This window comes from Chionomys nivalis, chromosome 8 (assembly GCF_950005125.1).
Source record: "Chionomys nivalis chromosome 8, mChiNiv1.1, whole genome shotgun sequence".
Lineage (NCBI taxonomy): Eukaryota > Metazoa > Chordata > Mammalia > Rodentia > Cricetidae > Chionomys > Chionomys nivalis.
The window spans coordinates 86,056,592-86,084,558 of record NC_080093.1 but is presented as its reverse complement, the minus strand read 5'-3'; the positions used below and the strand labels follow the sequence as shown (position 1 = coordinate 86,084,558).

Sequence of the window (27,967 nt, the reverse complement as noted above, 5' to 3'; positions counted from 1 at the left end):
GGCCGCTCGCAGTCAGAGGCTCGTTGTTTCAGCGGCCGACAGAGAGAGAGAAGCCGGAGCGAGGCGGCTCGGTGCGCTGTGAGGTGCGGTCACCGCTACACGGCTGGAAGCCAGGACAGCGAGCTGCCGAGCGGCGGAGTGAGGAGCGCCCTCTTCCCGAGCTCGCCATGTCGCGGGGGTCCATCGAGATTCCCCTCCGGGATACTGACGAGGTGGGTGCCGAGTGTTGAGCGGGGGAGGGCTGTGAACTTGGACGATCCCAGCGCCGACTTTGGTCCGCTTGGCTTCTGAGCGGAGAGCTCCCCGACCGAGGCTCCGTTCACCTGTTCGCCTTTCTGGCTGCAAGGACTTCGGGAAAGTTCGCCTGCAGCTTCTCCTTGTTGACAGTCCTCGACTCGGCTGTCTTCCTAATTCCGGGGGCAGGGGTGTGAGCGCCGGGTAAACCTCACCGATTGCAGAGGGCGCTCGATGCTCCCCGGGTCTACCTGCTGCTCAAACTCGCAATCTTTTTTTTTTTTTTTTTTAACCTCCCTGGGGATCTCAGAGGTCGCTTTTAGAGCCTTCGAAGAAGAGACTGTCTAGGCACACTGCTACACAGCTCGCTCTGCGAGATAAGGGGCCCGAGATTTAGCCGCTCCGAGTGCTGGGTGGCCATGACCCACTCTACACCGTGGGTGATGTGCAGTTTGTCTGAATAAAGCTTCACTGGATATTTCACACTTTAATTTTTGATCGACGTAGAATTTATTTCTAAAATCCGGTAGTCTTGGGATATATATATATATATCCAGAACACTTTTCTTCTTGTTTTTGGTGCCCACATTTCAGGCATGTATACGACACACAACGCTGCCCCCATGATTTGTATTGGCATTCAACTTTGCCTGGCCTCTGGGGTCGTGTTTCTCGAGATCCCAGACCTATGGCATCAGCACTTTATTGGATTATAGGTTATACAAAGTTTCATTTTGTTTTTGAGTAAGCACATAGTTGGGAATTTATAGTTCAGTGATGGGAGGACAACTAACAGGGTTTGTCTGCTTCTCTGTGCTCTCACCAAATCAGACTACAACCTATTTGCCATGTGGTCCCTAAATATGAACATGTATTAGTTCACCGCACTGAAAATGAATATACACCTTTTGTAAAGTGCGTATTGATGAACATTCAAAAAATCGTGAATTTTAAGAAAGGAGATAAAACATTTATTTTGTGTTTTAGGTCATTGAACTTGACTTCGATCAGTTACCGGAGGGAGATGAAGTTATCAGTATTTTGAAACAGGAACACACACAACTGCACATATGGATTGCTTTGGCGGTTAGTATTAATATAGCATATTATTTGTTGATTGGGAATATGTGGTTTTGGTTTTCATGTACAGTAATAGCCCACATGATTAAATCAGATCAGTTGTACATGATGAAATGATCTGTCTGAAAATCAGTGTTACCAGGCATGGTGGCGTACAGCCCTAATCCCAGCACTGGGGAAGCAGAGGCATGTTAGCCTCTGAGTTTGAGGCCAACCTGGTCTACAGAAAACGATGAAAGTTATACAGCCTAAGAACAGCTCCATTGGTAAATAGTTTTTTGTTTTGTTTTTTGGTTTTTTATTGGGGGGGGGTTGTTGTTGTTGTTTTTCAAGACAGGGTTTCTCTGTAACTTTGGGCCTCCTGGAACTTGCTCTGTAGACCAGGCTGGCCTTGAACTCTCGGAGATCCACCTATCTGCCTCCCGAGTGCTGGGATTAAAGGCTGCACCACCGCTGCCCGACTCCACTGGTAAATTAATATCTGTGATAAAGACAAGATTCATTTAAGGTAAATAGTTGTCTACATCAAGGTTTTAGTTACTTAGTGGTGATTCGGGGAAGCTTAGCTTCTGTATAGATAGACTGTGTAAGCATTGCTTTCCGAAGCTTTTCTTCTAAAACACCTCGAAGGTGATTAGGCTCCAAACTAATGCATACCAGTGAAGTTTATCTCAGTCTTATGTTCGCTTGTTTTTTTGATCACATCTGTTGCTGCCTCCATAATATGAATGTGACTGGAAATTCTCAACGAAATCCAAGGTGAAAAGCTTTTCAAAACTTTAGACTCTGCTCCCTAGCACCATGTTTCCTTTTTATGAAAAGTGGTGAGATAAACTCTGTACTCACCATTCCTAAACTGAGAAGCTACAGTGGCTTTCATATAATGATACGTAAGAAGTTCCTAATATTACCTTGATGGTCAGAAAAATAGGTTTGGAACTGGGCATTTTTTTTAAGTATCTTGGGAATTGAACCTAGGTCCTTGCAAATGCTAGGCAAACACTCATCTACTAAGCTATATCCCCACCTTGTTTTTACCTTTTATTTTGAGACAGAGCCTCACTAAGTTGACCAGACTGGCCTTGAACTTTTAGTCTTCCTGCTCAGTCTTTCACGTATTCATTTTAGTGCATCGTATGCATGTTGATGGATTTCTCTGAGACATTTCCATGTATGAATATGTTGTATGTTGGTCATATCTACCTTCCTAACAACCCTCTCACTTCCCTTGCCCTTCTAGTAATCCATCTACTTTGAGGTTATCCTCTTTCTTTTCTTTTTCTCTTCTCAATTCCAGCTTCACATACAAAAAAATCTGTACAGTGCTTAGCCTTTTATACAGCCTCTAGTTCCATTCATTTTCCTGGATATGACATGATTCACCATTCATCTACTCATAGACACCTAGGCTGACTCCATAGCTTGGCTGTTGTGTTAGTGCCACACTAAAAATGGATGCACTGTCGGGAGGCAGAGGCAGGCGGATCTCTGTGAGTTCGAGACCAGCCTGGTCTACAAGAGCTAGTTCCAGGACAGGCTCCAAAATCACAGAGAAACCCTGTCTCGAAAAACCAAAAAAAAACAAAATGGATGTACTGGGAACCGGAGAGATCGCTCAGCAGTTAAGAGCACTGGCTGCTCTTCCAGAGGATCTGAGTTCAATTTCTAGCACCCACATGGCAGCTTACAACTGTCTGTAACTCCAGTTCCAGGAGAGCTGGTATCCTCACACAAATGTACATGCAGGCAAAACACCAATCCACATGAAATAAAAATAAATAAATTACTTTTTTTTTGGATGTGCAGGTAGTGTTTATATATGCTACTTTATTACCTTTGGGATAAGACTAGAAGTGGTATAGATGGTTCTTGCCAACATTGTTGTTATTGAATAATTTTAACTAGGGTGAGATAGTATCTCCATATATAATTTTAAATTTTAATTTTTTATTTTTGGAGGTTTTGTTTTTAAAGATTTATTCATATTGTATATGTATGAGTGCTTTGCCTGCATGTATGCTTGTGTACCACATGTATGCCTGATGCCTTCAGAGGCCGAAGAGGGTATTGGACCCTGTAGAACTGGAGGTATGGACAGTTGTTAGTTTGCTGGTAACCAAACCCAGGTCCCCTATAAGAGCAGCAAGTGCTCTTAACATCTTTCCATCCTCTGGTTTGTTTGCTGTTGTTGTTTAGGGTAATGCTGTTGTTATTTGAGACAGAATCTCATATAGGCCAGGCTGGCCTCAAACCTGCTATTTGGCTGGCTTTGAACTCATGATTTTTCTTCCTTCACCTCCCGAGTGTTGGGATTGTAGGTTTATGCCACCGTGCCCAGCTCACAGTGTTCTTTTCATATACACTTTCCTGGTGGCTAAAGATGCTGAACATTTTCTATGTACTTAATAGTTTGTACTAACCCTTTTGGAAAGTATCTGTCACAGTATTAGCCTGTTTATTGAGTGGCTTACTTATTCTTGTGTTTGTGGTTGTCTGAGTTCTTTATGTATTCTCGAGATGAATTCTCTGTTGTTAGACTGGCAAAGATTTTGTGTAAGCCATCTCCTTCACTCTGTCGACTCCTTTGCTGTGCAGACCATAATTTATCATAGTTCTTTCTGTCTGTCTGTGCTTTTGTTTCCTGAGACATCTGCACAAAAAGTTTCTTCCCAGTGGGGTGCAGTGGCATACTTCTAAAAGCAGGTGTTTCCGGGTCTGAAGCAGGAGGATTACATATTTGAAGCTATTCTAGGCTACATATTGAGACTGTTTCCAAATAAAAAACAATAAAAAGTGTCTTCCATTCTCATGTGGATACCAAAGAAGTAGCATTACTGACAGACATTGCCTTTTTGGCTAGAAGAGTTAAGTTTTTCTGTCACCTAGAGATTAAGCCATTAATCTTGTTATTAATTGGTAGAATTTGTTATTAGCGGCATGTAGCTCCATGAAATAGATGCCTAGGGAGGTTACTCATCTGTCCCAAAGTTACTGGTAATTTTTGTTAGAACTAAAACCAGAGCTCAAGTTGGTTTTAGAGAAGTCTCTTGTAGCGTGCTAGGCAATTTGTATCCCTAGCTAGGATTCTATTTATTCTTTACTATGGGGATGAGGGTAGTATGTATGGTGTATGCATGTGCTTGTATGTGGAGGTGGATGTATACATGTGGAGACCAGAGGTCAACATTGGCTGTCTACATTTTTTGTTTGTTTCTTTTTTTGTTTTGGAGACAGGTTTCACATAGCCCTGACTGGCCCAGAGCTTATATAGACCACCAGGCTGGCGTCAAACTAATAGAGATCCATCTGGCCCTACCTCTCAGATGCTGGGATTAAATGTGTGAGCCACCACATCTGGCTCCACATTATTTTTTAGATAGGTCTCACTAACTGTGGAACTCCCCATTTCAGTTAGAGTGACTAGCCAAAAAGCTCCCAGGACCCACCGTCTCTGTTTCCTCGGTGCTGGGGTTAAACTGTTACTAGATGAGAAGCAGAAATATCTTTTGTGGTTTCAATTTTAATAGCATTATTCAAGTCTAGTTGGCCTGTGTTAAACTATGTGTGAACTGTACTATTTGGTATTAAGTCTGGGTGGACCTGTGACGGCAGTGAATGTGACCATCGCCCCCAGAGTTCTTTCCACCGTTCTTCCCCAGCCCTTCTGTTTCTAGTCTCCACTCAGGACCTCTGGAGGAGCAGCCAGGCTCTTAAACCCCTACTAGTTGCATGTTTGTTGCTAAGTATTTTTTAGAGTCTTAAGGAAGTGGTAATTATTCCTTTGGTGGACAGGCTTCGTTGAGCATAATTATTTTGAGATTTATCTATGTTGTGGTAGCTGTTAGTGGCTTACTCCTTTTCATCACAGAGATATACAACAGCTGGTTTATTGACTTGTTAATCAATAGTTGGCTTCCAATTTTTGCTATTACAAATAAAGGTTCTGTAAATATTTGTGTAGTGTTTGTATGTGGACACATGTTTAGTGATATTAATCTCATCCTTTGCCTTTAGCTGGAGTACTACAAGCAAGGGAAAACAGAAGAGTTCGTAAAGTTGCTGGAAGCAGCACGAATAGATGGCAACTTGGACTATCGAGACCATGAGAAAGACCAGATGACTTGCTTGGATACATTGGCAGCCTACTATGTGCAACAAGCTCGGAAAGAAAAGAACAAAGACAATAAGAAGGACCTTATTACACAGGCAACCTTGTTATATACAATGGCTGATAAAATTATTATGTATGATCAGGTAAGTCAAATTTGTCTGAATTTATGAGAGCCCAAAATACCACATGAAAGCAAAATATGAGTGTAGCAAATTCTTTGTAAAAAGAATTTTTACTAAAATAACTATTGATATAGTCAAGAAGGTTTTATTAAAATCAGAATTGTATTAGTCCTTATACTGTTAAATCTGGACAGATTTAGTATATATGTACATGTTGAATCCATAATCCCAGTGTTCTTAGGTGAGTTTCAAGCAGATTTTAAGAATTGTGACCTTTGTTTTGTCATTGTTACCAGCACAGATTTGCATCTCAGGGTAAGCTTCTCATTTGTGCTTAGAGAGTCTTTATGGTAGCTACGCTGGCCACTAAGAGAGGAATGCTGTGCTTCTGCCTTCTGTGCTTGCTTGGCATTTGGTAAACGGTCTCTGGTCTTAGTAAATTCTGTATGTTACAGAACCATTTGTTGGGAAGAGCCTGCTTCTGTCTACTCGAAGGTGACAAAATGGATCAAGCTGATGCACAGTTTCATTTCGTACTTAACCAGTCTCCAAACAATATTCCAGCCCTTCTTGGTGAGTGCTCTTCAGCAGGGACCTGAGGAATCTCTAGTTTGTTAGCGTTTGCCAGAGCTTGTGTGTGTGTTTTATATACATTAAATTATAATGTATGTGTATGTTATAGATATATAGTAGGAATCTAGTTGGTCAGAATTTGTCAGAGCTTTTGTTTATAAATTATATATTATAAAATATGTATGTGTTTTTATGTATTGTAATATATATGTATGTTACATATACGCATATATATATTATGTGAATATAATAAGTTAGTGTATGTGTGCTTATGTCTATATTGAGTCCTAGTTAGTGTTTTATCAATTTGACACAAGATAGAGTCAAATGGGAAAAGGAACCTCTATCAGATTGCCTATAGACAAGACTGTAGGGCATTTTCTTGATTGATGATTGACAAAGGAGCTCCCAGCCCACTGGAGCCGTGCCACCCCTGGGTGGGTAGTTTTACATGGTAAAAAGAAAGCTGGCAGAGCAAGTTGGGAGAAACAAGCCAATAAGCCGCATTCCTCCATGGCATGGCCCGTACTTTAGTTTCTGCCTCCAGACTTCTCCTTGGATATTGCAAGAAGGGCTGCTTGTTGTTTCTGGCCACCCAGCTAGCTTAGACCTGAAATAATCACACAGAAACTGTATTAATTAAATCACTGCTTGGCCCATTAGCTCTAGCTTCTTATTGGATAATTCTTATATTAATTTAACCCATTTTTATTAATCTGTATATTGCCACATGACAGTGACTTATTGGCTAAAGTTTCGGCATGTCTGACTCTGGCAGTGGCTCCATGACTTCTCTCTGACTCCGCCCTTCTTTCTCCCAGCATTCAGCCTAGCTTTCCCTACCTACCTAAGTTCTGCCTTGCTATAGGTCCAAAGCAGTTTCTTTATTCATTAATTGTAATTACAGCACACAGAGGGGACTCCCACATCACATGGAGTTCCTGCCCTAACTTCCCTTCATAATAGACTAAACTATAAGCTAAAATAAGCCCTTTCCTCCCCCAGTTGTTTTGGTCCTGGTGTTTATCACAGCAATCAAAAGCAAAGTAGACTAAGTTATTGTTTGTTTCCAGAGAGTCAACAAATAATCTTTTCATAGGTAACTGCAAGCTAGCTATTTATATTGATATTTTACATAAAGAGTTTTAGAACTAAATTAATGCACAACCTATGGAAAACACATTTTAATATGTTAGTTCACTACTTTCAAGTATTTCTTACTGAGTTATAAATAGGTGTAAAACAGATTTGTGTTCATTAATTGATAATGTTTTTGTGTGTGTGTGTTTAAATCACCACAGGGAAAGCTTGCATTTCATTTAACAAGAAGGATTATAGAGGAGCTCTTGCTTACTATAAAAAAGCATTGCGTACTAACCCGGGATGTCCAGGTAAGGGAAAATTTTAATTCTAAGCTGTTAGTGATCCAACTTAAAATGTTGAAAATTAATATAAAAAGATATTTTATGAGTAATGTAGTGACAGAATCAAGGTTATTTGTTCTGGGGTTGGGGAAATGGCTCAGTGAAAAAAGTACTTGTTACCTAAGAGTAAGGCCTGAAATTTGTATCTCCTGCTCCCGTGGAAAAGCCAGGCAGGTGTGGTAGCCATCTGTAATGCCAACACTCAGGAGGCAGAAATGGGATGCCGGCACAAGCCAGCTACTAGCTACATTCACCAGAATTGGTGATCTCTGGTTTCATTGAGAGACTGCATAGACAAATAGAGAAGGATTGAGGAAGACACCAACCATTATCAACCTTATGCTCCACCCCCAACACACAAGATTCTTTCTTTTCTTGATGTTTTATTTGATTTAAAACCTGGCTGGGCAGTGGTGACGTACGCCTTTAATCCCAGCACTGAAGAGGCAGAGGAAACAGATCTCTGTGAGTTTGAGGCCAGCCTGGTCTATGAAGTGAGTTCCAGGACAGCTACGGCTGTTACACAGAGACACCCTGTCTCAAAATCAAAACAAGCAACCAAAAAAACTTGTATGGCAGATTGTATCATAGTTTTGACCTATGCTACTTTCTTCCCAAATATTTTCCATTTAGTATATTTTTGTTGTATATCAGCTATGTGCCAGGAACTGTTTTATGCAGAAAATGCAACAGTAAACCCAAAGACAAAAAAAGTTCCTGCCCTCTCATTTAATTTACATTCCAGTGAATTAAATGAGAGACATAGGTACTTTGAAATTGGTGAGACTTGAGAACTGGAATCAAAATAAGGCTATGAGACAATACAGATAGATGGGAAGAGTATCATCCCGGAAAGAGCAGAGCAGGTTGTGAGAAATACTGTGGATGCCAGTGTATCCAGAGTGGAGATGGATGGAAAGTAGTAAGGAATGAGCTCACATTTGCTGCCCAGTGCTTTTCATGTTAGCATCAGAGATTATATTGGAGGCTTCAAGCTTTTGACAGAGATGAGAAGCCTTGGAGGGCTGTGGGCAGAAGAATGGTGTGATCTGACTTATGTTTAAGAGTACTGTTAAACTAGATGCAGACTCGAGTAGGATGTGGGGCGGCCAGGCAAGGACCAGAGGTATTGTGGACTTGGGAGAAGGCTCCTGTGCACAGTTGTGCACATTACAGACTATTAAAGATCACAGCTGGGGTGGTAACGGTGGGTGGTACATGTGGTGTTACATTCTAGTATTTTGAAAAGAGAGCTGGGCTGGAGAGATGGCTCAGAGGTTAAGAGCATTGACTGCTTTTCCAGAGTTTCTGAGTTCAATTCCCAACAATCACGCGGTGGCTCACAACCATCTGTAATGAGATCTGGTGCTCTCTTCTGACCTTCAGGGATACATGCAGGAAGAAACCCTGTATACATAATTAATAAATAAATCCTTTTTTTAAAAAAATCATAAAAAAAAGAAAGGAGAGCTGATTGAAACAAAAAACAAGAATCAGTTTTAAGAGTAGAGTTACATTTTAGTACATTTGGCAAACAGTCCAAGAGAAACTAGTTTTAGACTTGAAAGGTTGAAATATCTGAGTCACAAGAAGACAGGCTTTTGTCTCATAGTTCATGAAAGAAGTCTGTACTGAACAGATTGACTTGGAAGTCACCAATATGTTGATGGTGCAAAAGCCTGGAGAGTGCATGAAGACACAAAGGGAGTAAGTGTAGACAGGAAAGAGGGCCCTGGCACACTCAAGCAGTGGTTCTCAACCTTCCTAATGCTGCGAACCTTTAATACAGTTCCTCATGTTGTGGTGGCCCCAACCATAAAATTATTTTCTTTGCTACTCATAGCTGTGATTTTGCTACTGTTATGAGTTATATAATGTAAATGTCTGTGTGCTGTCTGCTGACCGTGGCGACACCTGTGAAAGGGTCCTTTGACTCCCAAAGGAGTTGAGAACAGCTGCTCTAAAGCATAGAGGTGAGGAAAGTGGAAGACCCAGAAAAGCAGACTAAGGAGTGGCCAGAGACAAGAAACAACTCAGTAATGTCCTTGAATGTGAAACATTTCCCAAGGGGAAGGTGATGGACTGTGTTGCATTCTATGGTTAGGCCACTGAAACAGGCGGAATTGATGGTGGATTTAGCAGAGTACAAATCACTAGTGATCTTGATCAAAAGTTTTACTGGAATGGTAGGCATGCACCTCACTAGAGTGGATGTCAGAGGAAATGTCAGAAAAGAACTAGAGGCAGCAAGTGTTTCATCAGTTGAGGAGTCTGTTGTCAGGAAGAACAAGAGTTAGCTGGAATGAAAGCAAGAAATATTTCTGTAAGATGGTAGAATGTTTGAATATGGCTGAGAATAGTCCAGAAAGGAAAAATATTATAATGCAGGAAAAATGACAGGCAGAACTATTTGATGTCTTCAAATAGGTGAGACTGGATCCCATGCCCAGTGTAGTGTTGCCTTAGGGAGAGACATATGTGTGTTCCGTTATGATCTTGAAATAAGGTAGATGTATCAGCATAGCTCAGAAGTGAATGACGGCAGCTGTATGTACTCACACAGCTTGAAGGTCTTGATGGGTTTTTTATTCTCTATTTAAATACTGGGGTTATTCGTGAATGCACCAGTGTGTATGTGTGTTCACTGTGTGTATGTGTGCACATACGTATACATAATAATTTTTAAATAGAAATGGAGCCGGTGGTGTTGGTTTACTGCAATGGGTGCTACGTGATTGGAAGAATGCCAGTATTACAATTATCCTGCTGTATGGTAAGAGTGGTTCCCATAAGAGGAGAGAAGGATTGGAATGGTATGGTCTAACTACTAGTGAAATCAAATGTGTGGTAGCCCAACAGTTCTTAAGAAGGAGTCCAGATACTGGAAATTGAACTTAAAGTGTTCTAGTTTGACAAGACAAATGACTTGATTTTACTTATTTTTTAGCTGAAGTTCGTTTAGGAATGGGCCATTGCTTTGTCAAACTTAACAAACTGGAGAAAGCCCGACTAGCATTCAGCAGAGCGCTGGAACTCAGCTCTAAGTGCGTGGGAGCGCTGGTTGGACTGGCTGTCCTAGAACTCAACAATAAAGAGGTATGGGGGGAAGATGGTCTCTGCTCCATGCTTGTTGGGCCTGCTGTCCTTTATCTAGGACTGCTAGAACAAGCTATGCTTTCGAAATCAAGATTTCAGGTTATAGATAAGGAAATGTGCCTTGCTGCAGGCACCATCCCCAAAGTAAGCGCATTTCTACATCACAGCCATATGAAGATAGCCTCACAGCTTAGGTAAGATGTCCCTGCCATGTGAGTTTGCTATATGACCAGCACGCGTGTACATGTGACACACACATCTACACCCCTCAAAAATAGATTTAGATCTTTGAAGTTTAGAATTTCAGATGAACGATTGCAGGCCCATAAATCTGTCTGGAATGCATCTGACAAAGTAAGAAACCTGCACTCAACTTAAACATTAACATTTTTATATTTTACTAAACCAGTGTCTAATGTCTCAAATTTGATATTACAATGTCATCAGACTCAGAGATTTTCTTTGTTTTTATTGAGCTCTACATTTTTCTCTGTTCCCCTTCCTGCCTCTCTCCTTCCCTTCAACCCCCCCCCCAAGTTCCCATGTTCCCAATTTACTCAGGAGATCTTGTCTTTTTCTGCTTTCCTGTAGATTAGATCTATGTATGCCTCTCTTAGTGTCCTCATTGTTGTCTAAGTTCTCTGGGATTGTGATTTGTGGGCTGGTTTTCTTTGCTTTATGTTTTAAAAGCACCTATGAGTGAGTACATGTGATAATTGTCTTTCTGTGTCTGGGTTGCCACACTCAAAATGAGATGTTTTCTAGCTCCATCCATTTTCCTGAAAAATTCAAGATGTTATTTTTTACTGCTGTTTAGTAATTCATTTTGTAAATGTACCACATTTTCCTTATCCATTCTTCGGTCAAGGGGCATTTTGGTTGTTTCCAGGTTCTGGCTATTTTCAATAACTTTATGTCAGCCCCGCCTTAATGTGTGACTTTTCCCTGTGTCTGTCACTTAGTAGTTGTAAGATGGTTGTTGCAGCCCCAGGTTGTTCCTTTAGTCTCGCAGGAGGGAAGGAAGCAAGAGGCTTTCCTCTAAGCTTTCTCTCAGAAGTTCTGACTGATATATGAGAGTGGTTCCTGTCCCACCTCTTTATTTGATTGTCCAAGTGGTTGCCAGTGTTTCTCGGTGTAAGCACTGTTGACAGTTGAGCTGCAGGATTCTTTATGTGAGTAAGCATCCCCTCTGTTGTGGAATGTTTACCAACTTCTGCTCCTTGACCTGCTAAATGTTAGTACCTCCCCACGGTAGTGATGGCAAAAACAGACACTGTTCGTGGTAAGAATTTCTGCCTTAGCTAATCTCTAGAGAAAGAGAATAGACTATCTTGACTAGTTTAGCTCAATCATGATCTATCTCCTGGGATTGTAAAAGGGGAAGCAAGCTTTTCTTCCAAAAACAAAAGGTCTCACAGACTACAAAACCTGTTCTGGACCAGACATGGTGAGTCATACTTTCAGTCCTGGCACTCAGGACACAGAGGTAGGCAGACCTGTGAGTCTCGGGCCAGTTTGGTATACAGAGAAGGTTCCAGGCCAGCCAGAGATAAATGGTGAGACCCTGTGTCATAAAGGAAGGAAGCTGTGCTCCTTTAGCAAGGTAAAATGGCACCATATAAAGAAGACAGCGGGGCTGGACTAGTAATCAGACAACCTCAAGCCAGAACTGCGTGAGAAAGAGAAGTGGTGCACACACACCCATGCTCACACACAGAATCAAATACTGAGATTCAAATGGGGATTTCATCACAAATGAACGTTTAAAAAATCATAAAAGGGGGCTGGAGAGATAGCTCATGCTGTTCCTGCAGAAGACCTGAGTTTAGTTCCCAGCACCCTTATTGTTGCTCACAACTGTCTATAACTACAGCTCCAGAAAATCTGATTCCTTCATCCAACCTCCACAGTTACTGTAGACACGAGTTATTCACATATGCAGGCAAAATGTTCATACATACCAATAAAAATTAATGTCTTTAAAATATGTTTTCCGTTCTTTGCCTCAGAGTGAGCATAAGTTAAGACTGGCACCAAACATATATTGTTAAGAAAAACTAAATTGTAACAATTTGGGACTTCCTTATTTGGAACTTTACATCCTTGATGAAGAATAGCAAACTGTCCTGTGGTGTTGAGCTGCGAGCATGGGACCTGTTTGTTGAAGCTAGAGCAAGCTGGACAGTGCTCGTTACGAGATGCTTTCACTCCACTCTCACACTGTTTTCTTTTAGGCTGATTCTATCAAAAATGGTGTGCAGCTTCTTTCCAGAGCCTATACTATCGACCCTAGCAACCCTATGGTACTGAACCACTTGGCAAACCACTTTTTCTTCAAGAAGGTAAAAAAATCACTTATTTGATTTTTAAATCTGATTTTTTGAGTATAGTGAGTACATGAGTTTTGTTTTACTTGGGAAGAAATTTGAAAATGTCATTTTGTTTTTTTATTTCCAAATTAGAGTTTGTATTAGTTGCCAGGGATGAGCACACATTTATTCATTCTCTGACTTAATTATGTATTGGCACTTTGCGCTGTGTGCAACCTGTGATCAGATGTAAGATAAGTAAGACTGCTTTCTGCACTCAAAGAAACAGGCATGTAAGCTCATGTAAATGTGAACATAAAGGCCTCTGCTCATTGAGAAATAAGGACGTGATCAAGTGGCAAAGGGGGGATTTCACCACAGTGCAGAAGCTCTTGTGTTAGACTGGGTGTGGGTAGTTGAAAGAGGAAAGGCAGAGGTTGAAGAGACCCTTAGCCTTTGGAGAAGTCAGGACATAGCATGTAGACTACAACAAGTGCTGCGTTAGGCCCAGTTAGGGGCACGCTTGCTTCGTAGAATTTGGCTATAGTTGTATGCGCACCAGAGTCTCTTTATTACCTGTTAATCCCGCCTATTAATTCCAACAATTTTGTGGAAGCAGCAGTATTTTAGATTTCTTAGCATACCAAATCCAAGATACTACTGCTAAAAGTTTTTCATTTTTAAAGTTTTTATTAGCATATATTAATCATACATAATGGGTTTCACTTGACATTTTCATATATGTATATAATATGCCTTGATCATATACTTCCATTTCCCTCTCATCCCCCTCCTGCTGATCCCTTCCTCTTTCCAATTAGTCCCTCTGATTTTTTGTCTTGTATTTGATGACCCATGAGTCTAATTAGTATTGCTCGTAGCAACCTGGGTGAGGGGTTGTTTACAAGCTTATGGGCAGCTTACCAGAGGAATATTGCTGAAGAAAATGTCTCACTCACCGATGACAAAATCTTTTCACAATGAACAGGGAAGTTTAACCTGCCTTATTGGAATCAGGGACTAAACTGTACTATGAACTTTAAAATACTTGTGTAACAATTTAGGTAAAAGTTGACAAAATATATCAACTTTATTAATATGAGCTACTGTACTGTTCCTGTTGTTACTCACGTACTCGCTGCTAACTAAATCCCAAGCATTGTTGAAAGTGCATTCCCAGTACTTAATTCTGTAATGGTCACATCTACCCTAGGAGGTAAGTAGTCTGATCTGTCCTCCCTCCCTCTCTCTTTCCCTTCCTCCCTTCCTTGTGCATGTGTGTGCACATGAACATGTGCATATGAGTACACAGTTACAGTTGTGTGGAGGCAAGAGTTTGGTGTCAGATATTTTCCTCTATAACCCTTTACCCTTTTTTTGCAGATTTTATTTATTTTTATCTTTTGTGTTTATGAATGTTTTGCCTGCATGTATGTATGTGCACCACATGGTGCCTAGTGCCCAAGGAGATTAAAAGAGGGCATTGGATCCCCTATAACTGAAGTTAGAGAAGGTTGTAAGCCACCATGTGGGGCTGGAAACCTAACCTGGGTCCTCTGCAAGAGCAGCAAGTTCCCTTGATTGCTAAGTCATTTCTTTTTCTTTTCTTTTTTTTAAAGATCTATTATGTGTATAGTGATCTGCCTGCAGGTATGCCTGCAGGCCAGAAGAGGGCACCAGATCTCATTATGGATGGTTGTGAGCCACCTTGTTTGCTGGGCATTGAACTCAGTGCTCTTTAACTGCTGAGCCATCCCTCCATCCCCACTGAGTCATTTCTTTAGCCCCTCGCACCTCGTTTTTTGAGATGGACCTGCACTCATGTCCCCGTGACTGCATAACTCTTACCAACTGAGCTGACTCTATCCTGTGTCTGTTTTCTTGATGAGTAAATTGAGGGTGACCTAATAACTCAGACTTAATACTGCATCAGTCCTGTTTGATGCTTTACTTCTTGCAGTTATGGAAGCATATTGATTATTCATTAAGCATTAGGTTATAATTGTTACAGTGCTAAAGTTTAACTATTTAGGGAGAAGATGAAAATATACCTTATGGCTAATGAAATGTTACCAGTTAAAAATAAACTACTATTCAAGCAATCTTCTGACATCACTCAATTGATTTTTCTGGCCATCAACTTCAGGATTATAGTAAAGTGCAGCACCTGGCTCTCCATGCATTCCACAACACAGAGGTGGAGGCTATGCAGGCAGAAAGCTGCTACCAGCTGGCTCGATCATTCCATGTTCAGGTAAGACCATTAACACCTTTCTAAATATTTAGTCCTTTTAATTACAGGATTTCGGTTTTCTGACCACTTTTGTACCTGTTACTTGTCTTGTTTTATTCTCATTTATCAGGAAGACTATGACCAAGCCTTTCAGTACTACTATCAAGCCACTCAGTTTGCGTCATCCTCCTTTGTACTACCATTTTTTGGTTTGGGACAAATGTATATTTATCGAGGTGACAAAGAGAATGCATCTCAGTGCTTTGAGAAAGTTTTGAAAGCTTACCCCAACAATTATGAAACCATGAAAATTCTTGGCTCTCTCTATGCTGCTTCAGAAGATCAGGAGAAACGAGACATAGCCAAGGTATGCTGTAAACCTTAGCTACCCTGAGCCTCAGAAGTATGAGCAGATTATAGTAGCCATGGTTTGTTTGCTTGGTTTTAAACTTTGACAGCATCATTTTAATGATCTCATTTATCCTAGGGCCATTTGAAGAAGGTCACAGAACAGTATCCTGATGATGTGGAAGCTTGGATTGAACTGGCTCAGATCTTAGAACAGACTGATATACAGGTATTGGCATCGACTTTTCATATCCTAAATGATGTGTTTCTCTTTGTCCTGTGAGTAAACCTTACTCTGTCCTCTGTAAAAATGCAGGGTGCCCTCTCAGCCTATGGAACAGCCACCCGCATCCTGCAGGAGAAGGTGCAGGCCGATGTCCCCCCTGAGATCCTGAATAATGTTGGGGCCCTCCATTTTAGACTTGGGAACCTCGGAGAAGCAAAGGTGGGAAAACAGAAACGTTCCTTTTTCTCTATGCTTGACCAGGCTGCAGGCACTGGATGTTGCTCAGTCGTATCCAATAACAATGCATTTCTACCTCACAGAAATACTTCCTGGCGTCACTGGACCGTGCAAAGGCAGAGGCTGAGCATGATGAACACTATTACAACGCCATCTCCGTTACCACGTCCTACAATTTAGCCAGGCTCTACGAGGCCATGTGTGAATTCCACGAAGCAGAGAAACTGTACAAAAACATTTTACGAGAGCACCCTAACTACGTTGACTGTAAGAATTTTAAGCTTCTTTTGTGTGATAAAATTCCTAAATTCTCTTAGTAACAGAAAACTTATTTAGAAAAAAAAGTCTTTGTTAAAATCAATAATAACTTTTTTTTTTTTTTGGATTTTTTCGAGACAGGTTTCTCTGTAGCTTTTGGTTCCTGTCCTGGAGCTAGCTCTTGTAGACCAGGCTGGACTCGAACTCACAGAGATCCGCCTGCCTCTGCCTCCCAAGTGCTGGGATTAAAGGTGTGCGCCACCACCGCCCGGCAATAACTTTTTTTTTTAAGAGGTCTAATACTCTTTTTTCTCTAAGGCAAATTTGTCTCCTTAAAAAAAGATGCAGCTTGAGGGGGTAGTTCTCACCTGTAGTACTGGTGCTCAGGAGGCAGAGGCAGGAGCATCAGGGATTTAAGGCCAGCTCCCCTACCTAGCAGGTTTGAGACCTGCTATGGCCGTGTATGAGGCCTTGTCTCAAAAAGTAGAATAAAACAAGGTGCAGTTTCATTTACTGGAAAATAAAAGGATCAGCAACAGCCTCTTGAGCTGCGTTGAGTGGCAGGTTGTACCTCTGCCCGGTGAGCCAGCTGCAGCCCCTGGAGTGTTTTATAATGGGCATAGTTTGTAAGTTACTTTCTTTAACTTTGCACCAACATTTTTACATTGTGTGATAATAAGACAGTAGTTTTTTTTCTTGAAACAGTTATTACTAAAATGGCCTAATTTGAGTTTTTACAGCGGGCACTGTAAATTATTGACATTTCAAGTTAACCTATATATGCTTTGTAGCGATTCCTTCTTTCCCAAGGTTCTACTCTCCATAGTTTCATTTGCCTACACTCAAGTCTGCTCTCAAAATACTATATGAAAAATTCCATAAATAACTCCTGAGTTCAAATTGTGCACCATTCTGGGTGGTGAAACCTTAGGCTGATCTGCTCCACCCAGCCCAGGGTGTGGATCATCCACTACTTGATGCCCATACTGGTGGTGACCAAGCAGCCGTTTCAGAGAGCAGCTTGACAGGGCATCAGTGTTTGTGTGCACAGTGGCCCTGGCCAGGTGTGGTACACACATCTTTACTCCCAGCACTCCAGAGGGCTATCCAGAGGTGCATAGTAGGACTCTGTCTCAAAAGAGAAAAAGGAAAAAAAGAAAGATTGATCTAGTGTTGCAGTTTCTCTTTTGCCTAGCTACAGTGAGGTGTCATGTGTCTTCATATATGAGACTTTTCTCTCCTCTGTCTGAAAGTAATCACAAAGCATGACTGTTTCGAAAGGAAGACTTTTCTGTTAGGACCCCTTTAGACCTGAGATAGTGAAGATGAATTAAATGTGCACTTTCAGGCTATCTGCGCTTAGGAGCCATGGCCAGAGATAAAGGAAACTTCTATGAAGCTTCAGATTGGTTTAAGGAAGCCCTTCAGATCAATCAGGTTGGTGGTGTTCACTGTTTACCTGTAAAATCAGTCTGTCTGTGTAATGGCTGTGACGTTTCTAATCCATGGCATCTGTGTTTAATGGCTTGTTTTGGTTTTGTTTGTTTCACTTGTTAAAGACTTTAAAGAGTATAATAGGGCTGGAGAGATGGCTCAGAGGTTAAGAACACTGACTGTTCTTCCAGAGGTCCTGAGTTCAATTCCCAGCAACCACATGGTGACTTACAGCCATCTATAATGAGGTCTGATGCCCTCTTCTGGAATGTAGGCAGACATGGAAACTAACACTCTACAAAATAAATAAATATTTTTTTAAAAAAGAGTATAATAGTTTGTATAATTAATCATGTTATAATCAGCACCATTTTTTTAATACATAGAACTATTTCTCTCCTATTTTTCCCTTCCTTGTGTGTGTCTGACCTTTAACGTGCACTCAGCCCAGTGGCCTGCCGAGAATGTTTCCAGAGTCAGTGATTCCGTAGGTGATTTCAGTTCTGATTGTGGCTCCCAGGAGAGGAGACTGCACACTGCAGCCTGGAGCCTGAAAGACAGGTTTACAAGTTGTTATCTGCTCCTACTGCCTGGCAGTCCACTGTTGTTTTTACTTCTTTCCATTCTGTTGCCCTTTGTATGCCGATAGGACACTAAATTGATCTTGAAACTCACTAATCTGTCTGAATTCACAGTGAAAACCACCATTGTAGTGTAGCTGTAAACGTCTTCAACTATTAGCTATTGTAAGATGACTGATTTCTCAGATCCCAGGTGGAACGTTTACTTCTTTGTGTTTACATAGGATCACCCGGATGCCTGGTCTTTGATTGGTAACCTCCATCTGGCAAAACAAGAGTGGGGCCCAGGCCAGAAGAAGTTTGAGAGGATATTAAAGCAGCCAGCCACACAGAGTGACACTTACTCTATGCTGGCCCTTGGCAATGTGTGGCTCCAGACTTTGCACCAGCCAACCCGAGACCGAGAAAAGGTAATCCCCTTTGTCTCCTTCAGCAAGATTTTTATCTGTGTCCTTGTTGAATTTTCCATTAATTCTTCTTTCTTATAGGAAAAGCGTCATCAAGACCGTGCTCTGGCCATCTACAAACAAGTCCTCAGAAATGATGCCAAGAACCTGTATGCTGCCAATGGCATAGGTAACTAGAAGCCTTGGTTCATAGTGATTGGTAAAATTAGTGCTTTGGGGGTTATCAGTACAGCTGTTTTACTATTGGACTTTTAGTTGTTTTGGCAGAGGTTAGGACATTCTCAATGTCAGCCTTTGTATAACTTTAGGAGCAGTTTTGGCTCACAAGGGATACTTCCGTGAAGCTCGTGATGTGTTTGCCCAAGTGAGAGAAGCAACAGCAGATATCAGTGATGTGTGGCTGAACTTAGCACACATCTACGTGGAGCAGAAGCAGTACATCAGCGCCGTTCAGATGGTAAAGTCTTTGCCTCTCCAGATGTTTGCATGTCATTCGGGCCAGTCATGGACTTCTGAGATCTCCTCTGATACTGTCTGTTCAGAGTTGTAACCATGCAATGACAAAAGCAGGTAGATGTGAGTCCCGGTGCCAGGAGTGCACGCCAGAAAATGTCCTCTTTGACCGCTTCCCTCTCTGTAAAGTGTGAGGGTCTTTTAACCTCGGGATTTTGTGAGGATCTAATATGAAAAGAACAAGGCTCTAATGTGAAGAACAAGTGTGCACTAAACAGCAGGGTTTAGTGTTTATTCTCTCAGTTCCTGAAGTGAGTCCAGTTTCAGAAATGTTAAGTGATTTTATTGTTAATGTTTTGTTTTGTTTGTTGTTTTATTGTTAACAGTCTCTCTGTATTGCCCTAGCTGATCTTTTTTTTTTTTTTTTGGTTTTTCGAGACAAGGTTTCTCTGTGGTTTTGGAGCCTGTCCTGGAACTAGCTCTTGTAGACCAGGCTGGTCTCGAACTCACAGAGATCCGCCTGCATCTGCCTCCCAAGTGCTGGGATTAAAGGCGTGCGCCACCACCGCCCGGCCCTAGCTGATCTTTTAAGTGCCTTTATTTAAGAGTCCTCCCACTTCAGCCTCCCAAGTACATGGGATTATAGCCTCATACAACTGCCCTCAATTTAAATGGTTTATCTTTTTTGTTTGTTTGTTTGTTTGGTTTGGTTTGTTTTTTGAGATAGTGTTTCTCTGTGTCTCCTTGGCTATCCTGGATCACTCTGTAGACCAGACTGTCCTTGAAGTCAGATCCACTTGCCTCTCTGAGAGTACTGGGATTAAAGTTGTACACACAACCACCCAGTTTAAATGATTTACCTTTTAAGATTTACTTTTACTTGTGTGTGTGTTGTATGAAAGTATGCCGTGTGTGTGTGTGTGTGTGTGTGTGTGTGTGTGTGTGCGCCTGAAGAGGCCAGAGAAAAGGCATTGATCTCCTGGAGCTACAAGCTGTTATGACCCACGTGACTATGGGTGCTGGGTGGTAAACCATCCCAATCTGCAGAATAACAACACTGCCTTCTAGAAATGCAACTTAGTCATCAGGGAAAACTGTCTTACCATTTCCCATGAAATTACTTTGTCATGGCCGGGCGGTGGTGGCGCACGCCTTTAATCCCAGCACTTGGGAGGCAGAGGCAGGCGGATCTCTGTGAGTCCGAGACCAGCCTGGTCTACAAGAGCTAGTTCCAGGACAGGCTCCAAAACCACAGAGAAACCCTGTCTCGAAAAACCAAAAAAAAAAAAAAGAAAGAAAAAGAAAAAGAAATTACTTTGTCAGTTGCCTGTAACAGGTTGTATGCTTGTGGTTAAAAAGTGTCACGTTTAAATAAAAATTAGCTCTGGGGGCTCGGGAGATGACTCGGTGCGAGCACTTGTTGCATATTCGTGAGGACCTAAAAGTTCAGATACCCATGTAAAATCTGACCATGCCTGTTTGTAATCTCACTGTTGTCGGAGCTAGACGGGAGGGTTACTGGGGCAGTGTGTGTGTGGCAAGCTCTCGGTTCCATGAGAAGTCCCAGCTCAACGAGGTAAGGCATCAAGTGATAGGTCAGAATACCTGACATCCTCTTCTGGCCTCTGGAGCCATCTCTGCCATACATTTGAGGTACATGCCACACAGAGTAAAAAAATGAAAAAAAAAATTAACTCAGATATTTATTTGTTAGTCTGAGCAGCAAATGAACTGAAGTTAACAAAATAACTTCCTCTGCTCATTACCACTAGTTTGTCCAGATCTCAAGAGGACGATGTTAAAGGATGTCACGCACAGGAGCCAGGATGTAACTTGTCATAGTGCTGGGCAGCTGGATTCTAGATATTGTCCTAAAGATGGAAGAAGGGTGATGAAGGCGAGGCAGACAGACAGCAGACTTAGTCTCTTTTTACCCTTCCATTCTCCATTGGTACAAATTTCAAGTGAAAAAACTACTTTGAATCTAGTTTTTCTGTGGTCAAATTTTTATGTTGTAAAAATGTATACTGGCCGGGCGGTGGTGGCACACGCCTTTAATCCCAGCACTCGGGAGGCAGAGGCAGGTGGATCTCTGTGAGTTCGAGGCCAGCCTGGTCTACAAGAGCTAGTTCCAGGACAGGCTCCAAAGCTACGGAGAAACCCTGTCTCGAAAAATAAAAAAAATAAAAAAATTTAAAAAAAAAATGTATACTGGCAAATGTCAGTAGTCAAGTCCAGATTATTCTCTGAAATTAACCAGAGTGGAGTGTCTTTAAGAATCTTAAAACTGCTTTGAAATCTGACATAGCATGAAAATAGACTTCTCCCCGGCTGTCTCTAACTACCATTCCCATTCTGTAGTATGAGAACTGCCTCCGCAAGTTCTATAAGCACCAGAACACTGAAGTCGTGCTCTACCTGGCCCGGGCCCTCTTCAAGTGCGGCAAGTTACAGGAGTGCAAGCAAACTCTGCTGAAGGTGACAGGACTCTGCCCGCCCACACCCCTGCCTGCTGCCTGCTTCCTGCATGTTAACATCCCTGTTGTGCTGTTCAGTCATAAGAAGTTATTGCTTTGCTTTCTGCTTACAGGCCAGACATGTGGCACCCAGTGATACAGTTCTAATGTTTAATGTGGCCTTGGTCTTGCAAAGATTAGCTACCTCTGTACTAAAAGATGAAAAAAGTAATCTGAAGGAAGTCCTTAATGCTGTGAAAGAGCTGGAGCTTGCACACCGGTAAGAGTTCCGAAGAAGAAAGGCTTTTAAGTGAAACTATCTCAAAAGACACAAAAAAATGGACTTCCCTCAAAAAATAACCATTGGTGGAGAGCAAGCATTGGGGGTCTAGCACAGGTTAGTGTAGGGAAAGCTCACAGCTACCATGTGGTGGCGCCCAACTCCACGCAGAGTGCTGCCGCGCTGGGCTCTGGAAGCCTGATCCCTAGACCAAACTAGCTAGCTGCGGGCTTGCCCTAGATTTCCATTAACCTCTCAGCAGTACGAGCCAGCATTTTACACACGTGAACTATTTAGTCTCCACTTGTGCTGGTACCTTTATGGAATATTGGTTTTCATAAGCTAGGATTAAGATCTTATCACTTACTGCTTACCAGATTTATTCAGCGCAGTTCAAATGTGTTTAACCTTATAGGACTTAGCAATTCAGTGTGTGCTAAAATGAAAACCCCACATCTATGATTGATCAGCTGTGCTTATGTTCATCTCTGTTAATGTTTCTTACCTCATCTGAAGTATGAGCGCTGTCCTGACCTAAGCCCCACCCACGGTGCTGATACTTAGTAAATTTACTGTTTACTACCTGTTTGTTTACTGATAGTATTCAATATAGTTTTGTCTTTTTTGATGGACTTCTGTTTATTAAACCTTGAGGGTATTAATGATAGCATTAGTGAAATATATTCTCTTTTCCTTTTAGATACTTCAGTTACTTGAGTAAAGTAGGAGATAAAATGAGATTCGATTTGGCTCTTGCAGCCTCTGAAGCCAGGTAATGCCTGTTTTACACAAGTGGCTTTGGGGGAATTGGTTGTTTTGGTGTGGATCAGGAGAGTGTTGCCATAACATGGTGGTTCCTGACCTTCTGGGGTCACTTGTCCCCTCTGCTTGGGGAGCCCCTCCCCACAGCACTTTTCAGACTTTGAGGAAACTGACGGAGTGTAAGTACTTAGGTTGTGGGAAAATCCTTTTTCTTTCTTCTTTCGGTTGTCCTTTTGAGGCAGAGTCTTGCTCTGCAGCCAGGCTAGAACTCAGGATCCTCCGAGGACTGAAGTACAGGCCTAAGCCACCACCCCCAGCTGAGAAATACTTGTTTGCTTTACACACCTTGTGTCATTGAGTCAAGACAGGAATCCTGAGTTGGGGAACTTAGCACAGTTGATAGCATGGGCATGGGTTTAAGTAAGCAGGTGTCCTAACTGCCATGCTATTTCTCTGCATTTGAAATGTTAGGCAGTGCTCCGACTTACTGAGCCAGGCCCAGTATCATGTGGCCCGAGCACGCAAGCAGGATGAGGAAGAACGGGAGCTGCGGGCCAAACAGGAGCAGGAGAAGGAGCTCTTAAGACAGAAGCTTCTCAAAGAGCAGGTGCGTGCACACGCTATGTTAAGAGCTAGTCCTCTGTCTACTCTCTCTGGTGGTTTGGTCACTTTCAGAGCATTTTGATAAGTCCCCATACTCCTTTCTAGGAAGAGAAACGTCTCAGAGAAAAGGAAGAGCAAAAGAAACTTTTGGAGCAGCGGGCCCAGTATGTGGAGAAGACCAAAAATATCCTCATGTTTACTGGCGAGACTGAAGCAACAAAGGAGAAGAAAAGAGGCGGAGGTGGAGGGCGGGTAAGACCAGACTGGACGTCCAATCTGCCTTTGGGCTTTCTGAAATGAAGAGCATAGTTAGTTGGCTGTTTTTAGTTCCTTAGTCTTGACTTCCTCTACCAGCACAGGATTGCAGTGTCCAGTGTGGGCAGTGGCCCTGCCTTCTTGGTGCGTGTGGGGCTGTGGGTGAACGCAGGTCTTGACACACACGTGCTTTGCAGTTCTGCTGCTGACCTCACCAAGCCAGGTGGTCCTGCTTTCATGATGGGTTGCCTTACACTTCTTTGACTTCACATCGTGTAAAAACGAGCATTCGGTAGAACTGTACTTTGAATCTTGGTCTTTTGCCAAGTTGAGGTATTTGGCAAGAAGTTCTGTTGTGATGTTGGGTGGCTGCAAAGACCCACAGCTCCCAGTCAGCCATGTGATCTTGAGGGTAAACAACCAATACTTTTCTGCATTCTGTGGGCTAAATGGGTTGAATGCATTTCTGATTGAAGATGTGTTTGCCTTGTGCTGAGTCCTCAGGAAGTTGATGACATTTCCCAAATCTGAGATAGTGGGACTCCTCGTGAAATCCGGGCCTGGCCACGCCCGTTTTCCGTGTGACTTAGTAAAGGCCTGCACTTGTCAGAGACCTGCAAGGGCGCTGTACGGTTCTCTGCACCCTAGCAGTGCTGTCACTACCTAGAAGTAGCTGACTGTGGTCTCCTTGGATCATAGCGTTCTAAGAAAGGAGGCGAGTTTGATGAGTTTGTCAATGATGACACCGATGAGGACCTCCCTGTATCCAAAAAGAAGAAGAGAAGGAAGGGCAGTGGCAGTGAACAGGAAGGCGACGAGGAGGAAGGTGGAGAGAGGAAGAAGAAGAGGAGAAGGAGGTAATGTCTTCATTAATGTTCTAAGCGTCTAGAAAGTCAGGAGACCTTTCTTTTCTGTAATATAAATCTCCATCTTCCTAAACCGACTCCCTGCTTTAACCTGTTTCAATATCCCACAGACTTCAGTTACATGAATATCTACTTGTACCCTGAAAACAGCTGACAGTCACCATTGTCTTTCTTGTCATTTTGTTTCTTGAAGCAGGGTCTCATGTACCCAAACTGGCTTTGAATTTGCTCTGTAGCCTAGGTTGGCCTTGAACTTGCAGAGATCTACTTGTCTCTGCCTCTGTACTGGGATTATGGGTGTGCAGCACCATTCTCAGTTTTCCTTTCTTGTATTTTGGACACGGATGTGAAGTGATCAGCCTGGGTGGCAGCTGTACCGGCTATGCCAGTGCAGTCCTGGCACCACTGAGCCCGTTCCTCTCTGGGCTGTGAGTGAATGGTTGGGAAAGTGTCTTTTCACCGCCTGCTGCCATCTCTCTTGAGGTCTAGGGTAGGTACCCCAAGCTTTCCTGCCCAGGAATCTCCTTTCAGCTCTTTTACCCAGGCCTGCCCATATCTCTTGGCCGGTTATTCTTGAGAGAGAATTGTGACTCCATTAGACGGTCACAGGTATAGCTGTGGTGAGGATCTTGCTGGCAGCTGGGAAGGAAGAGTAGGGAAGATGTGGATCCCAAACCCAGGGCATTTCTCACTCACTCACTGCACCGAGCACAGGTTGCAGAGGAGGTGAAGGAGGGGGCTGCACAGGGACGAGTTAGTAGCAGATGCCATGCAAACCAGTGGTCGGCAGACTGTGTGCCCTGTGCCTTGAGCTGTAGTAGAGCTGAGGTCAGCATCCATATAGAAAGGTTCTACTGTGGTAGCAAGGTAACCTCAGTCCTGGCAGGTCCAAACCTCCTAACAAGGTCTTGATGTTCACTGTTTAAGACCTCAGAAGGGAGAAGAGGGATCTGACGATGATGAAACAGAAAATGGCCCCAAGCCAAAGAAGCGCCGTCCACCAAGAGCAGAGAAGAAGAAAGCTGTAAGTTCTAGAGCTGTCTTCCTGCACCCCCCCCCCCCGTGTGTGTGTCTGTGTGTGTGTGTGTCTGTGTGTGTGTGTTAGACTGATGGGGTGCCACCATATACTTATTCTGCAACTTCTCCCAACATAAATGCTTGTTTTCATTGGTGACTGTTGATTCTGTTGCTATAATAAACCTGGTCTAATAAGATGTCCCAATAACGTGAGAATTTCAACTAATGGGCCATGCTTAACATTCTCTAGCCCAAGCCAGAACGCCTGCCTCCTTCAATGAAGGGAAAAATAAAATCCAAAGCCATTATATCATCGAGTGATGATTCTTCAGATGAGGATAAACTGAAAATTGCTGATGAAGGGTAAGAACACCCCCCCCCCCGTAAATTCTAATGGTGGGTAAATCACAATCTGATGAAGGGCAAGAATTTCCCGCTGGGCGATGGTGGCGCACGCCTTTAATCCCAGCACTCGGGAGGCAGAGGCAGGCGGATCTCTGTGAGTTCGAGACCAGCCTGGTCTACAGAGCTAGTTCCAGGACAGGCTCCAAAGCCACAGAGAAACCCTGTCTCGAAAAACCAAAAAAAAAAAAAAAAAAAAAGAATTTCCCCAGGGTAAATTCTAACAGTAGGAAGCCACAGTGGCTACTAATAACCAGCCCTCTGCATCCTTTTCTTTGTCTCTGTTGTTGGCCCTTGTCCTCACTGTGTCCCCAAGGCTGTTGGTGAAGGGTCTAAGGCCAGTGGAAGAGGTGCAGAATTGTCTAGGAAGGGGGCTGTGAGGCTGAACTGCCTCCAGGCTTGTGCCCACAGTCAAGGCATCTGACTAGAAATAAATAAGTTTGCTGTGCCGTTTGCATCAATTAAACTTGTCCCAATCATCATGAAAAGGGTCTGAGTATTGGGACACTGATACAGACTGGATCTCAGAGTGGATGTCAGTGCTGTCCTCTTGGTCACGTCTCCGTATTCTCAGAGTGGCCTGGCCTAGACAGTGCACATATGGTCCTTCTTTCCTCTCTGCAGCCTGTAGGGACGTTCTCCCTTCTGAAGGGAGTGGCGCATTTCATCTCCCTCACCCTTCCTGGTCTGAGTCGTGTTGAAATGTGTCATGGAAGCCAGAGCTGTGGAAGATGTCTAAGGCAGCTTCTCAGTGGCCATGTGGTTCTAACCTATTGGAGCTCCGGGAGGCCGTCCACCGGCTCCTGGTGCCTCACGTTCCCCCAGTGGAACATGGGGACAGAAGCTAGTAAGCTGATGAACCTTAACCCCAGTCTCGTGAAGACCTGGTGCCTTCACAAACCCTAGAACAGCAGCGAGGTCACTCTCCGGGTGTCTGTTGACATGGATGTTCTAGGACAGGAAGTGGCCTGTTGTCCCAGTCTTAGGACCCCTGAGCCTCAGCCACCATCAGAGGGCCGGTGTTTCACCTTTGTGCCTAGGATTTGTTGATAGGGTCAGCTGAAGACTTCCTACCCTTTGCCCTTTTGAAAAGCTCACATTTACAGAACAGCACAAAAAACAAGTATCACAGGAGCCCCCGTGTCCGGCACCAGGCATGACCCAGAGCAGAAAGTGCTGCTGAGTGTTCTAGTGTCTCACCCACGCCTCTCCCCTCCAGACATCCCAGGAACAGCAACAGCGATTCCGACGATGACGAGCGGCCCAATAGACGGGCCTCCTCCGAGAGCGAGTCGGATGACAACCAGAACAAGTCTGGCAGCGAAGCAGGCAGCCCTCCGAGGTCGGGAAGACAGGAGTCGGATGAGGATTCCGACAGTGACCAGCCGTCCAGAAAGAGAAGGCGCTCGGGCTCCGAGCAATCGGACAATGAGTCTGTGCAGTCTGGGAGGAGCCCTTCTGGAGGTTCAGAAAATGATTCTCGCCCAGCTTCTCCAAGTGCAGAGTCGGACCGTGAGTCGGAGCAGGGGTCTGACAACGAGGGCTCTGGCCAAGGCTCTGGAAATGAATCAGAACCAGAGGGCTCAAACAATGAGGCCTCAGACCGAGGCTCAGAGCACGGATCAGACGACAGTGACTAGGTTTTGTTTCATCCAAGACTCCTGGGGGTGGGGGAGCTTTATAATATATAAAAGCTGTGATAAAAACATTTCAGATGCTTAGTCATTTGTGAAGTTTTCTTAAGGCAATTTTTTTTCTATTTGTATATTTACTAAACTCCAAGAGACATTTCCTGTGCTAGATCCAGTGTCTGAAACTGGAGCAGTGAGATTCCTTCATTGTGGTGCAGCTCCACCTGTCATATGTGAAAACTGCGTCCCTGCAAGGCTGGCCCAGGCTAGCCTGGTCTCTGGCAGGCAGCATGCTGCTATGTATGGTTTTTGTTGCAAGCTTACCAAATGTTGCAGAAACCGGGATATATGCCTTTGTTACCTGGTGAGTTGAAATAAAAGTTTTATTTCTGGAGGATGGAGGAAGAGACATCCCTTGTGGAACTCTGAAAGGAAGGTGTTCACAGTGTGAGGCTCAGCCATGGGTCAGGGTTGCAAACACTGGCGTGAGTAAGGTGTTAAAAGTGCTTTTCTGTTTTTAGAATGGGAAGACCTCCCCCAGCCACATAATAAATCCTTTACCAACCGTA

General features: G+C 43.2%; 1 protein-coding gene across 1 annotated transcript; it reads left to right on the top strand.

Moving 5' to 3' along the window:
* Positions 1 to 7: 7 nt before the first annotated feature.
* On the top strand, positions 8 to 27,967 carry Ctr9 (CTR9 homolog, Paf1/RNA polymerase II complex component). The gene is made up of 25 exons (XM_057778825.1): positions 8 to 212; positions 1,222 to 1,320; positions 5,329 to 5,568; positions 6,003 to 6,120; positions 7,422 to 7,511; positions 10,492 to 10,640; positions 12,875 to 12,982; positions 15,096 to 15,203; positions 15,313 to 15,549; positions 15,670 to 15,759; positions 15,847 to 15,975; positions 16,077 to 16,260; positions 17,600 to 17,688; positions 18,491 to 18,676; positions 18,755 to 18,842; positions 18,982 to 19,130; positions 21,488 to 21,604; positions 21,717 to 21,862; positions 22,563 to 22,634; positions 23,096 to 23,231; positions 23,333 to 23,479; positions 24,182 to 24,339; positions 25,276 to 25,372; positions 25,616 to 25,728; positions 26,987 to 27,967. Exons 1-25 carry the CDS (start codon positions 168 to 170, stop codon positions 27,405 to 27,407), a joined length of 3,516 nt encoding a protein of 1,171 aa, XP_057634808.1. The 5' UTR covers positions 8 to 167; the 3' UTR covers positions 27,408 to 27,967.